The sequence below is a fragment of the Crotalus tigris genome, unplaced genomic scaffold (assembly GCF_016545835.1).
Source record: "Crotalus tigris isolate CLP2741 ecotype Arizona unplaced genomic scaffold, ASM1654583v1 scf7180000018781.216073, whole genome shotgun sequence".
Taxonomy (NCBI): Eukaryota; Metazoa; Chordata; class Lepidosauria; order Squamata; family Viperidae; genus Crotalus; species Crotalus tigris.
This window is the reverse complement of record NW_024097197.1, coordinates 59,853-75,566: the sequence shown is the minus strand read 5'-3', so window position 1 is coordinate 75,566 and position 15,714 is coordinate 59,853. Positions and strand designations below refer to the sequence as shown.

General features: G+C 33.0%; 1 protein-coding gene across 1 annotated transcript in view; it reads left to right on the top strand.

The window, feature by feature from the left end:
* TFEC (transcription factor EC) overlaps window positions 1–4,264 on the top strand; it is a 110,635-nt gene extending 106,371 nt beyond the window's left edge. Inside the window, exon 11 of the mRNA XM_039355995.1 lies at window positions 2,401–4,264. Coding sequence (XP_039211929.1) covers window positions 2,401–2,772 — 372 coding nt within the window. The 3' untranslated portion in view covers window positions 2,773–4,264. The remainder of the gene's footprint in view (window positions 1–2,400) is intronic.
* The last annotated feature ends 11,450 nt before the right edge of the window (window positions 4,265–15,714 follow it).

Genomic DNA, 15,714 nt, shown 5'->3' with positions numbered 1-15,714 from the left:
AGAGAATTAGTGTGTAGTCACAGTATTTAATTAAGTATTAAGTATTTAATTCAAAGCAAAACCCACTTGGGCCTGTTTCATTTTCAGAGGTAAATAGTGCAACCAAAATCAAGCAAATAATCATCAGCCACAATAACGCAGACAAGTCCCTGCAGTTTTCTTGGCAAGATTTCAGAAGTGGTTTGCCATAGCTTAAATTAAAATTAAATAGACATGTATATGACTGTGTTGTAAGGTATGGTGATCTTAGATAACAGAGTATTAAACTCCAGTAAGATCAATAGGACTTCCAAGTAACACAGCATTAAAAAACACTCAGCGAAATTAGAGGATTTGAAAATACTTTAGCTGGAATATTCATAACATTGTAAATAGATGTTTACTGGAAACAATAATTGTTTCTATAAAAACAATCACAGTGCAACATGTGAAATTGTGGGCATTTTAAAATTCTGAGAGGTATGCAGCAAAACATGTACTTGAGTCACGGTCCCCCACTTTGATTATTTTTGGTCTGTTGAATTCAAGAAGCCAGACAGTGGGAATTTGTGAAGAATTTCAAATAGAATATCTATTAGGATCATACTTCAACTGATTATTTTTTTTTACATGAATTAAAAATGTGATCTTGATAATTTCAGATAATTTAATTTCTTTGGATTTGAACCCAATATGAGTTAAGCCCAGGCAATTGCCTCCATACGATCACTGCTTCCCCATAATTAAAAAGCCCTGCTAAATAGTTATATTAAGCAACCATTCTTTATTCATACATTAGAACTCCCTCTCACTCATTTTCTCAGTATCGTATCTGACTTCTGTCTTCTTCAGAGGTCACCTGTATCATGGAGGATATTAAGAATTCATTCTACCAGCAGAATTGCATCTATAAGCAAAGTAGGAAGACCACCTGATAATATTTTAGATTATTAAAATATGTATATGTTAATATTCTTAAATTAGTAAATTTAAAATTGTTAATATTATTATTAATATTTTATAATATTATTTTTGTTTATTATATCATTATACTATTTTAATATTTGTTATGTACCCAGTATTGCTAGTTGGGTTAGTTTACAAATATTGAAAGATACACACACGCATACATATATACAGTTTAAATCAATTTCTACTTTATGGAAAAGACAGCTTGATTTATAAATGTTTAAAACTGGTTTAATTCAATTAATTATAAGGTATAAGCAATGTAGGAATGATGCTAAAATTTCATTAGCTTATAAAGAGAAAGCAAAGGTTTCCAATCTCACCTGTACTAAGTAACAAAGGATAAACCAGATATTTAATATTTCTGAAAACTCTGAAGCAAAAGAAGAAAAATGTTTTTGTTTTTGCTTTGAAAATTTTGGAGAAAAATGGAATAAAAGCTTTATTTTTAGCACTCTATACAGATGTTTAGTTCAGACTCATTAGTTATTCAAATATTTGACTCTCTCTCTGTTTTTCTTTTCCCTTTTTTTCTTTCTCTCTTTCTCTTTCTATTGTTGGGAGATATTAAAGTGAAAGAGTATTGTGCTGAGAGAATAATTGTAACAGTAATTGAATTTATTTTTAAGAAATATTTTATGCAAATTCATATGCAAAATGCTTAGCTTTAAAATGAAGCATTCTTCAATTTTGCCTATTTAAAGAAGCTGATAGGAAAAAACAATCCTGTTAACAGAAAGAATTGTCAATTTTATGGATGTGTGTGTATTCTGGTTGCAGAAAGGACTGATTTTCCAGAAAAATTGTGAAGAAGCTCAGATTATATATTTTGTCACAAAGGCAGTGCATAAAGAATTTCCTTTTTCAGAAACTGAACCTCCCCTCCAACAGTTTTAATTTCTTCTAAGCCTTTATTTTTATCATTCTATTATAAAATAATAATTTAATTATAATTTTATTGTTTTATGGACTTTTTGGAAACTTAGTGGTCTTGCACTAAGATAATATTTTAAATGGATATCTTGATTTCCAATCGTAGATTAATTACTTTTGCAACTTGGCCATTTTATATATCATGATACAACTTATGTTATCATTACAAAATAAAGTGTTATGAACTATCTCATAATTTATTTTCCATTTTTTAGAAGGAAAATGCCTTGAGTATTTTTTCTCTCTGACTTTTTGTTCCTGAAATGGAACCAAGGCATTTATATTTGTGCTTGAATCTTAGACTCCCAAATCATACTAAGAGTTCATGGTTCGTCATTATGGCTATTATGTAGTCTTTATAAAGACACAAAAAACTAGGCTTGTCGCATTAGTATGTTACATTTTAAGCATACTGTCAGACTAGGTTTCAGAACTGCACCAGATATAATACTGAGTTGCATGGAATCCCTATGATTTTTTTTTAATCCTGCTCTCTAAATATTTTGTTTTCTAACATAGGAGCTAGAAATACAAGCACATGCCCATGGACTACCAATGATGTCTTCAGTCAGTGTGGTTGACTTAGCATCCAGGGTCATGAGGCAACAGGCATATCCAGAAGAGAATTCAATAGACTATATTCAACACCTAGCCATGGTTCAAGAGCAAGATGCTGATTTACATGACCCAGCTGCTGCTTTTTCTGATCCACTCTCCCACTTTACAGACCTGTCTTTTAGTGCTGCCTTAAAAGAACAGAGACTAGAAGAAATATTACTAGATGATACAATATCACCACTTCGGATAGACCCTCTTTTATCTTCTGTGTCTCCTGCTCTATCAAAAGGAAGCAGCAGAAGGAGCAGTTGCAGTTCAGGTGATGATGTATAACATAGAACAACATTCCATAGATAGAATAGAAGGAAATCTTCCTTGCTTTACTAGTGCTATATGTATGCTGCTGCTTATTTCAGCATGATCAGGTTGGTTGCTGATAGAATCTATTTTGGAAAGGATTGAGTGTGAAATAAAAAATAAGAAAATTTTCCAACTTTATAGAAAGTAGTAAGATTTTACTCTCAGGCAAGACAAGGGGGGGCATACATATTCAAGGAGAACATTGCTTTTCATGCACAGAGGACAAACATTTTGAATGAAAGCTTAATTTGTTCATTACAAAGTCTCTGAATCATGAAAAAAAGTTTGGTCTCTCTTTGGCCTCTGTGCATGGAAGTTAATGTATAGAAAGCCCACTGTACTTTTTTATGTAGAAACACATGTAAAATCTATTTTCATAAGTCTCTTGTTGGAAGTGATGACTCAAACCATCAGAGATTTTGTATCATTATTATTTATTTACAAGGAATGCTGTATACAGTATTCAATACCTTGCAATTTTATTCCACTATTGTATAGAAGCAGGTTGGTGTTAGAGAATGTTGGGGTCAAAGGTAGCCCATTGCATATCAGTCTAAAACTCGAGGGTATGTGTTCTATTTTAGGATGCTTGAATGATTGAAAATGAGAAGCAGAACCCTAAAATAGATATTTGAAGCAGGATCCTAAAATAGATATCTGGCAACTTCAAGAAATTATTCTATGTATCATACTACATCCACAATAGCTTACAAAGGTTCAAGTTCAGAGAATGTACTTCACATCCTGGAATTATTGACATTGATCATGAAAATATTTCCTACCAATCTAAATTATTTATTCACTAGGAATGAATCCTAATGGGTCCCAAACCTATTAGCATGGAAAGTGTGCATTAGGAGTATAAAACCGTGTTGCATGTGGGAAGACATCTCTATCTTCACTTAATTGGACTGCCCTATTCCCCATAATCAGGGTCTAGTGCCCAGCAATATCACTTTAAGGTGAATTGTATAATTACAAATTGGTGTGCCATTGTCCCAATGCATTTTGGGAATAAAATCACCCAGTGATTTTAAAAGTCCAGACCGTATAAACAAAGACCTAGATTGATACAGCCTAATACTTAAAAATGGTAAAAGACTCATTATTAATATTAATTATTCCAAAGAATCTAGGCAGTTTCAGAATAACCTTCTGCTGGACACTTTCCTAATGAATATTTTGAAATTAAATGGATTATACGTCCATTATAAGTTAGATCCTATTAAGGTGCTTGCTATTTTTTTTTTAATCTTGCATATTTTTCTGCAGTATAATTCTATTGATGATGTTACAATATATATGCATCCATGTTTTAAATCTCAATCTGAATATTTTAACAAAGAAACTTGTACATTTTGCATCTATGTTATGCCTCTCTCACTCATACACACACTTCATTCAAAGAAGATATTAGAGCAATTTGCACAGTACTCTCATCTCTCTCTCTCTCACACACACACACACAAAGAGATGGGGGGGGGAGAGAGAGAGTACTGTGCAAATTGCTCTAATGTCTTATTTGAATAAAGTGCATTTATTTTTTTTACCAATATTTGAAATATAAGTCAAGTATTGAAAGATCTTTATTGTGTCCTTTATGCAAAGAAAGTAGGATTTGCGTTCCTACTGTGTTCTTATACATGGGAAATAGAGGTAGGCCAAATGAATATTTGAGTAGTTGTTCAAATATGTTTGAAAAATATCCCAAAAGCTTTCAAAAGAACTTAGTTAAGGCTCGGTAACATGGTAGGTACAGTGGTGAGATTCAGCAGAACCGGTAGCTAATTTTTTGTTGCCCAGGCCTAGAATGGACTTCCAGAAGCAGCATCAACACAGAGAAGCAGTTGTTCACATATTTCAATCCCACCACTGGGTGAATGTGTACTTTTCATGTGGTGAAGGCCCTAGGAATTTACAACTAGATTACTCATTGGAAGAGGATCTTTGGATATTTATCTCTTTTTTCTAGTAAGAGATATTCAATTAAGAAAAAAAGAATTGACATATTCTTATTTAATCCATACAGTAAATGTAGATACTAATGAGATAAAATACCAAAGCCCTAAATTATCTTACAGCAGAGATAAAGATTCTAAAAAACTGAAAAAATGAAAAAGAAAAAAATCCTGTTGCTTTATAATATACTGTAAATGACTGGAAATAATTCCATTGCTTAATGTTAAGAACATTATTATAGAACATTTGATTGTAATAGGGCTGTGTATATAAAAAAGAAAATTATTGTAATTTAAAATTATGTGGAGGCTTGTAAATCACTTGCATTTACTGTAGAGTCATTTTTATAAAAATTACCATTTTTAACATTAATAAAATCACTTGTTTTTAAGCAACTGCATGCAAAAGAATATGCTTTTTTACAAACTGATTCAATTTTTATTAAAGTAGTTTTAATACATGCTGATATTTTATTTATTTAAAGTATACAATTACAACCCAAGTAAAATAGATCTTTTTATAACTTGCATGAAGTCAGAATGGCACTAAGCTATATATCCAGTGACACATAATAATAATACCAGTTAAGTATGTTTACTGTGGACACTATGCTGAACAATAAATACACAATGCCATTCTAAAACATCATGGTCATGTTACTATGTACCATGCCCTTAATATAATCCTGTCTTTTTTGTTTTAATTATGTTCTTAAAGTTTTGAAAACAATTTAAAATGCTGTAGTAATTGCTGATAGGCAAGATGATTCTGAATAATTAAATAAGGAAGCTGTACCAACCCTTTTAAGTATATTAAACTTCCTCCACAGACAGTTTTAAGGGAAACAGAATATTTTATCTCAGCAAGCAATACATTGGAAATTGCTGATAATTACACAACATTGTGTCATTCAAAAGATATCCATGTTTCATGAATACAAGAAAGAATTTTAGCATTTAAAATTCCCGGTAATAAATGTATGCTTTTCTAGAATATATTTAAAGATTATACATATGATAGAATGGTACATTGTGATTAAATAGGAATACAATGCTAGCAATAGCTTTGTAGCAGTCTTGCATATTTTAAAATTCATACTCTTTAAAAAGGCTATTTAGCATGGTATGTGAGTGTACATATACCAATTTATTTGCTTTGGACTTTTAATTATTGTGTTATACACAGTGGGACTAATTAACACTTGTAATTCAATTAATTTTGAATTTGATGAACTAGAAAAGAAAATTTAACATGGGAGCTGATGATGCAAAAGCTTTAGTGTGTTTGAAGGCACAGAATGATCTGTATGTAAGCAGAGTTGGGTCAATATGTTAATTCAGTTAAATAGCATGAGAAAATGGAATCACAATATACAGATTACAAAAACACAGTCTGCTATCTTCTTAATTAGAGACAATGACATTAACAAAAGACTTCCAATCAAATTCAGTGTCAGCATCATTTGTATGGACAGATAATGTCGATTGGAAGCAAACTTAGGGAGATTTGATGCTAATCAGTGTCAAATCTGCCAGCCTAATCAAGGATGTACCAGTTGTGAAGTATGACAAGCAATGTTGGTAAATCACTGACCCATCAACTTAAATATACATCAGTTTCATTAATTGGCAACTACAAGACAAGTGTCGAATGCTCAGGATAGCAAGGATTCTGATACAATCCACCACACAGTGGTTAACTATATGATTCATGTAATAAGAAAAAGGTGCCTGCAGGCTATTGTTCCTAGCATGGATTAAAATTTGCATATTGCCTCTCCTTATGTCAAAACATCTGGTGTCTGCAAATGCTAACGTTTCGTTAAAAAGTTTCATGAGCAAGGAAAAGTAGCCTGGAAATATTGCATGTGACTCATTCAAGCATTATAATTGAATAAGAGGCAGGGCTAGGGAGAGAAAGACTGATGGAAAACAACTGTATAGGGAGAATTATGGGAGGGTATATATTGTAAAGAGACAGGAACAATGTTCATATTATACAAGCATTGATTTTTTTCTTCCAGGTGTCATTAAAAATGACAATTATTCTGACTGAAGTTAGATGTGATGCTAGAATGTCACCATTAAGATAATATTAATCTATTAATTATTATATGGAATGGAGATAAGGAGAATGTGTTATCTAGCTGACATTCTTAATACTCTCTTATATTATTTTTGGTACTATTGCATATCTTTCTAAACATGCATGTGTCCATATATTGTGAGATGGAGTAAAATGAGCGAGCATAGTTTAAACATTCTTTTTAGTAATTTGTGTGGTTCCAAGATTGTACTAGGTATTAGAAGTATGCTTATGTTTTTAGATATAGTATATAGCCAGCGTTTTCTGAAAGGTCAGGCATCATTAGGACTTGCAAGGAGGAACTGTTTGAAAACTGTTTGAAAATTCAGGGGATATAACTAGATCAAGAAGTTCAAAAAAATATCCTAGAAGAAGACAATAGCAAATCACTTCCATGGTTTTGTCAAGAAAACTGCTTGGATGAATTTTGCTGAGACTGATTCAATATTATCTGTGATATTTATATCTTACAAAGAAGTGCACAAAGGTGCACTGAGAACTCTGCTTTTTTTTAATGTCTTAATGATAAATATCATACAGATTTTACAGCCACAGGAAGTCAAGAAATTCCTATCTCTGTCAATGAGGCTATAAAAGATTTCATTGTATAACTCATATTTACTAACCTGCAGACTCTTTTAAAAAGCAGTGTTGACATGCATTTTATATTTCATATTCAATACACCATGCTTTTTTATATATTTGTAAGTAACCCTAATCAGCTGCAATAGGCCATGAAGAAAGAAAATCAGAAATAGATGATAATCCCTAACTTATATACTCAAGATGATGTCCCTCAATCTTTTATTTTGAGCCAAACATAGATTGGAATAGTACTGTATGGTTTTAACTCCTTATGAAATGCAATAAAAGAAAGGGCAAAACATATCTTTTGGAGAATTGCGTCCCAAGGTATCTGGGCTTATCAGAGAAGGCATCCATCTACTTCTTCAGGCTTGGGAGATATTTTAGCTGGCCATCTCTAAATAGGCAAGGCAGTGCCTGATGAAACCTAATTCTGTGCCATTCAGTTCATTGAACTGAACTGAGAAACCTACTGGGATCCATTGAGCAACCTAAGAATTGCTACTGATGCAGTTGTCCACCAACCACTCTGGCCATTGCATTCTGGACCAACTTCATCTTCTTAATTGTCTCCTGAAGAAAATTAGTGGGGACTTGACAATCCTATAGTAGTAAGTTTTGAGTCAATATACGTGAAAGTTGCGTAGCCAGAACCACATACAAGTACCTTTGATTGGGTTAGAGCTAAGTTCTGAAAAAAGTCATACTTCTTATCTGTACATACATTCCTTCTTGATCTTGTTTTGCATATATACAGGGCAGAGTCTGCAGGTCATTTTTTTCAATGTTGTATTTTGGATAGGATTAAATTAACCAGCTTGCTCCATTCTTGTGACCAATTTTCCTTGGAAATCAGAAAATCAGTTGCTACTCAGAATGAAACGGGTGCCATATAATAAATAATAACTAAATAAATAAATGTAGCGGGAGAAAGCATAATGTCTCTATATCTTCCTTAAAATTAGTAATGAAAATTAACATTTCCATCAAAGTAGAAATCAAAGATATAATAAAATTCATTCATGTTAGGATAGGTTCCTAACTTTCCTAACTTAATTTTTGTTTGTATCACTTGTAAAAGAGTCTGCATTCTTTGGTGCCTTTTAATATAGCACTTCTTTTTTTTTTTTTAATTGAAAAGTTTTACAAAAAATTACAACATATACCCCAAACCCACCCACCCTCCCACCCTCCCCCCTCCCCCACTTCCCAGAGCTGAATACAGGGTAATAAATATAATAATCATAATCTAACTAACATTAACCAACTATATAAATAAACAAATATAATGCGCTTTAACTCTCTTTTAACACAAAGTAAACAATTTAAGATTAAGCTTAATCATATAAACAAATTAAAATCCTAATATCTAAACAACACAATATCATAAAATTTCCACTATACTAAACTATTAATGATAATAATAATAACAGTAATAATACTTTAAAATTTATTCATAAAATAAATGGAACTTTTTAGTCCCATATTTATTCTGAATATAATCTATCCATTTTCTCCAAACAGAAATGTATCTTTCTTGTGAGTAATCCTTCAAATAAGCAGAAATCTTAGCCATTTCTGCTAAATTTGACACTTTAAGCGTCCATTCTTCTATAGTAGGCAAACAATCCTTCTTCCAATATTGCCCTACCAGCAGCCTTGCTGCTGTTATTAAATTCAATATCAAGTTAATTTCTTTAGCATCAACATCTACTATAATACCCAACAAAAATAGTTGAGGAGTAAACTTTATCTTTCTTTTAAAAATATTCTGAATGTTCCACCAAATTTTAATCCAAAAAGCTTTTACATTTCTACAGGTCCACCAAATACGAAAATAAGTTGCATCCAAACTACCACATCTCCAACATTTGGGCTGCAAGTTAGGATACATTCGAGACAACTTTTGGGGATCCAGATGCCACCTATAAAACATTTTATAAAAATTTTCTCTCAAACTTTGAGCTTGAGTAAATTTTACATTTCTAACCCTAATTATCTCCCATGTGTCCAATAGAATCGGCTCCTAAATATTTTGTGCCCATTTTACCATACAGTCTTTAACTAATTCCGTTTCAGAATCCAATTCTATTAAGACATTATAAATTCTCTTTATATGAGCTCAAGTTTGATCTTTAATCTATTTTATCAAATTCACATCCTCTAAAGTAATACCAACTCCACCTAACTAACAATTGATTATATTGAAACCAAGAGTGTACAATATTTTCTTGCTTCAACTCAGCTAGAGATTTTAATTGCCAGTCCTTCCCTTCCAAACTAAGTAATTCCTTATAAGAAATCCTGTCCAAATTCCCTCCTCTAGATACCCCCTCTATCATATGTCTGGGAATCCCCCAAATTGGAATTTTATAATTTAACCTATAATAATACTTCTTCCAGATCCGTAATAAAGCATTTCTTAAAATATGAGATTTAAAAACCTGATCTACTTTTTTATTATAAATTAAGTATGCATGCCAACCATATAATAAATCCCTCAAGAAGTATATTTTTATTTGTTAATTTAAGCCAATCGCTAATCAGAGTTAAAGCCACCGCATCATAATACAATTTTACATTAGGTGCCTTAAGTCCTCCTCTTTCCCGTGCATCTTGTATAATCTTAAACTTGTTTTTTTCTCTGCCCAGATAAACTTATTAATACCCTTCTGCCATTCCTCCAAGTTGGCATCTTTTTTCAAAATAGGTATCATTAGGAACAAAAAAAGAAATTTTGGAAGAACATTCATTTTAACTGCTGAAATTCTCCCCAACAAAGATAATTGTAATTTTTTCCAATCATTTAAATCCTTTTGCACTTTTACCCACAATGTCTCATAATTATTTTTGTATAATTTAACATTAGAAGCTGTAATATATACTCCCAGGTATTTAACCTTTTTCACTATTTCAAAACCTGTTAATTTAACTTACATATCCTTTTCCTTCATAGACATATTTTTCGGTAATATTTTAGTCTTATTGTTATTTACCTTAAAACCTGAAACTTTCCCACACTGAGTTATAATTTCCATCAAATCCCTTACCGAATCTGTCAGTTGAGATAATGTCACAACCAAATCATCAGCAAAAGCTCTCAACCTATAATCATTCTGTTTTATTTTTATTCCCTTTATTGTAGTTGATTCATGAATTTTAATTAATAAAATCTCCATTGTTAAAACAAATAACAATGGGGATAATGGACATCCTTGTCTTGTACCCTTTTCAATTTTAAATGCTTCTGTTAATCCTCCATTAATTATAATTTGTGCCGATTGTTGTTGATATATAGCCTTAAGAGCATATAAAAATTTATCCCCAAAATTCATTTTCTCTACAACTTTCAATAAGAATTGCCAATTTAACTGATCAAAAGCTTTTTCAGCATCCAAAAATATCAAAGCCGCAGGAATTTGATTATTCTTATCCAAATACTCAATTAAGTTAACAATTTGTCTTACATTATATTTCATATATCTTCCAGTTATAAATCCAGATTGATCACTATGAATCAATTGCTTCAAAACTTGCATTAATCTATTTGCCAATATTTTTTAAAAAAATCTTATAATCTGTATTCAAAAGAGATATAGGTCTATAGTTCTTAGGCTGGGTCAAATCCTGATCCTCCTTTGGGATCAACGATATGAAAGCCCTTTTCCAATACGGAGGTAGCTTTGCCCCCAGCAAAATACTATTAAAAAGTTCTATCATTTCTTCAGATAACATTTTATAATAAATTGCTGTTAATCCTTCTGTATCAGGATCCTTATCAGCCTTTAATTGTTTGATTGCCCAAATAATTTCCTCAGAAGTAATTAAACAATTCATCTCATCTCGTTGATTGTTAGAAAGTCTAGGAAAATGTGCTGCCTGTAAATAATTTTCTATATCTAAAACTTGTATACTTTCACTAGCATATAACTTTGAATAAAAATCTAAAAAACTCCTTTTAATCAGGTTCTGTTGATATACATCTTTACCTCTATAATCTATTTTCTCTATAATCCTTGACTTCTGTTTCTTTCGTAGTTGGTAGGCCAACCATCTACCAGGTTTATTTGCATTGCAAAATGTATTATGTTTCATATACCGCAAATTAATTGCAATCTGATCAGCCATTAACATATTAAATTGCTCCCTAAGCATAGTTATAGAAACTCTTAAGTTATTATCCGATGGATTTAAAATCAAAGCCTTCTCTTTAAGTTTAATCTCTTCTTCCAACTCTATACGTTTTTGCTTCTGTTTACGCCTGTTCGCATTATTCATTTGAATCAAAACACTTCTCATATACGCTTTACTAGCATCCCAAACTATTGGCATCAAAGTACCCTTATACATATTCAAAAGAAAAAAATTCCTTCAAATATTCTCTACATTACTGTATATTCACCTCATATCTAAATAAATTTTCATTCAATCTCCAAGTCCTTCTATTCACATCTTCAACAGATAACTCCAACCATACAGGATTATGGTCAGACAATGTTCTAGGAAAAATCTTGACATTCTTGACCCTAGAAAAAAAGTCATTAGTAATTTAAAAAAATCAGTTCTGGAATATGATTGATGCCTGTCCCAAAAAAAAGTAAAGTCTCTTTCTTCAATATTCCATTCTTGCTAAATGTCTCTAAATTCCAAGTCGTCCTTCAAGTCAAAAAAAGCTTTAGGTAGCTTAGCATGATTAGAAAGTTTAAAAGAACCCTTCTTATCTTTACTTAAATCTAAAACACCATTCCAGTCACCCATCATAATAACAGATTTATAATCCAATTGAATTAATTTCTGATGTATCAACTTATAAAACTGTTTCTGTTGATGATTAGGGGTGTATAATCCAATAATTAGACATCTCTTACCATTCAATAATAAATCAATAATAACATATCTTTCTTGTAAATCAGAGTCAATTAATTTCGGCGACAAATCTTTTCTCACATAGATAACTACTACTCCTTTTTTCTGCGGAGCAGAGGCTATAAAATGTAATCCCAGCTGGGAATTAATCAAATACTTTTGGTCCTTTGAAGTAATATGAGTCTCTTGCAAACATACAACATCATTCTTGTGTTGTTTCAGATAATGAAATTCTTTCTTTTCTGTGGTGAATTCAAATCATTAACATTTTAATATACCACTTCTAAATGTAAGTATTTGTCAAGATACAATATTTAAACAAATGGAAAATATCCATTTAGTTCTGATAGGGATTCATATGTAGGATATATGGCTAATTTATAGTAGTGGCACAGATTTTCATTTAATAAATTTATGTTTCATAGCACACTGTAATTCTTTCATTTTATTCATTGTTTACTTTCTAGAAACTTTTGTATATATGTAATGAAAATGCATTAGTCTTGCAGCTCTCAAGCTAATTAACTAGTCATTCTGCAGCAGATATGTCAAACTTGTGACATCACATGACATCGCACAAAGTATCGGGACGGTTTTGCCATTGCTGGCAATGGGGTCGGCACAGCTTCTGGATGATGCATCCAGCCTGTGAGCTGGCAGTATGACACCCCTGTTCTGTAGCATCTGATTTTGGTTTGAAGCACCTGGTATGCAGGAAATCAACTGGTTAAAATATCTTTGTGGATGAGTCAGAAAATTCCATGCAGTTCTCCACACTTCCGAAATAGTAGGACTTCTCTACTTTATCTGATATGACAGGGGTCCCCAATCCCTGGTCCGTAGACTGGTACCTATCCACAGCATGCCAGAAACCGGTCTGCGCAAACCAGTGAATCCCCATCTGCAGGATGCAAGCAGCATGGAAACCTATACCCCCTCCGGTCCATGGAAAAACCTCTCTCCATGGAACCGGTCCCTGGTGCCCAAAAGATCGGGGACCTCTGTGATATGACAATCTGTAAACATGCTTATGTTTTTTTTAAAAAAAATAAATGTTCTAATTATTCAGAATTGCTCATTAATCAGGTTTTTAAACATCCTAATATTGAAATACATATGCAATAGAACAAAAATAAAAATTGTTCGAGTTAATATTAATTACGAACAACTATTTCTTTCTAGATTTTCTATACTTCCTAATAAACAAAATCCTAGTATTCTGCCCCCTTCCAGATCAGCTGAATTAGAATAGAATAGAGATGGAAGGGATCTTGGAGGTCTTCTAGTCCAGCCCCCTGCTCAAGCAGGAGAAACTATACCGTCTCAGACAGGTGAATGTCTAGTGTCTTCTTAAAAACTCCAGTGATGGAGCACTCACAATTTCTGAAGGCAAGCTGTTCCACTGGTTGATTGTCCTCACTGTCAGGAAGATTCTCCTTAATTCCAGGTTGCTTCTCTCTTTGATCAGTTTCCTACCATTGTTTCTCATCCTTCCCTCTGGTGCTCTGGTGAACAACCTGGCCCCCTCTGCCTTGTGGCAGCCCCTTAGATACTGGAACACTGTTATCATGTCTCCCCTATTTCTTCTTTTCTTTGGATTACCCAAATCCAAGTCCTGTAGCTGTTCATATGTTTTAGGCTGTTGATAATCTTAATTGCTGTTCTCTGAATTTTTTCCACTCTCAACATCTTTTTTGTGATATGGTGACCAAAATTGGCTGCAGTATTCCAGGTGTGGTCTTACTAGGGTTTTATAAAGCAGTAATAATATTTTGTGTGATCTTGATTCTATGCCTCTGTTTATACAACCCAGGATTGTATTAGCTTTTTTGGCTGCTGCTGCACACTGCTGGCTCATAGTCAGATGGTCATCCACTAGGACTCCAAGATCCCTCTTACAGTTACTATTTTCAAGCCAGGGTCTTGCCCAATCTGTATGGGTAAATCTAAGACTTTGCTTTTCTCCACAATGAAACTCATTTTGTTGGATAGGGCCCATTGTTCAAGTTTGTCAAGATCTTTTTGGATCCTGAGTTTGTCTTCTGGGGTGTTGGCTTCTCCTGTCAGTTTGGTGTCATCTGCAAATCTGATGAGTTCCCATTGAATTCCGTCATCTAAGTCATTTATGAAGATATTGAAGAATACTGGGCCTAAAACGGAACCTTGTGGTACCCTACTTCTTACTTCTCTCCATGTGGATGTAGTGCCATTGAGAACTATTCGTTGAATAATGTTTGTTAGCCAGCTACAGATCCATCTGGTGGTGATATTGTCTATTCCACCTTTTCCTAGCTTACCAAGGAGTAGGTTCTGATCTACCTTGTCAAATGCCTTACTGAAATCTAAGTAACTACATCCATTGTGTTTCACTGGTCTACTAGTTTAGTCACTTTATTAAAGAATGAGATGAGATTGGTTTGGCATGATCTGTTTTTAACAAACCCGTGCTGGCTACTAGTTATGACTTTGTTTGCTTCTAGTTGTTTGCAGATCTGTTTTTTGATTATCTTTTCTAGGATTTTCCCAGGTATTGATGTTAAACTGATTGGTCTGTAGTTTCCTGGTCTGTTTTTTCCCCTTTCTTGAAGATGGGGACCACATCAGCCCTTTTCCAATCCTCAGGTACTTCCCCGGTGCTCCAGGATTCATGAAAGATGTGGTGCAATTGTTCTGAGATAGCATCTGCCAGCTCCTTCAGAACCCTGGGATGTAACCTGTCGGGTCCGAGTGATTTATATTCATCAAGTTTGGATAGGTGTTCCCTTACCATTTTCTTGCTTATTTTAATTTTTGATTCTAGTATGTCTTTTGCAGTGGAGTTTTTTGTTTGTGTGTTGGGCTATAGTTTCTTTTTGTGTGAAGACTGATGCAAAGTATGAGTTAAGCAGCTCTGCTTTCTCCCTGTTGCCTGTACTTTCCTTGCCATCTTCTCTCTTTAGTGGGCCTACAGTTTTCTTGATTTTTTTTCTTGTTAATATATTAGAAGAAACATTTTTTTATTATCCTTTATTTCTGTTTGTTCATTCTGAGCCTTTGCTTTCCTGACTTCGTCTTTGCATGTTCTGGCTATCTGCTGATAATCAGCCTTAGTTATATGTCCGTCTTTCCATTATTTTTTTTTTGTATTTATTCTTTTTGTCTTTTTTAGTTTGTTAGAAAGATCTTTGTGCAGCCATGCTGGTTTCTTCTTGGATTTCTTGTTTTTCTTTCTCAGTGGTATTGTGTTGGTCTGGACTTTTGTGATCACATTTTTCCTGGGTTGTTTTTCCCTTTAGGATTTTCATCCATAGGATTTTTGCTAGGTTCTCCCTGAGTTTATTAAAGTCGGCTCTTTTGAAGTTTAGGACATTGGTTGGATTGTTTCCTATTGCTAGTGTTTTCATTATATTAAATTCTAGTATGACGTGGTCACTTTCGCCC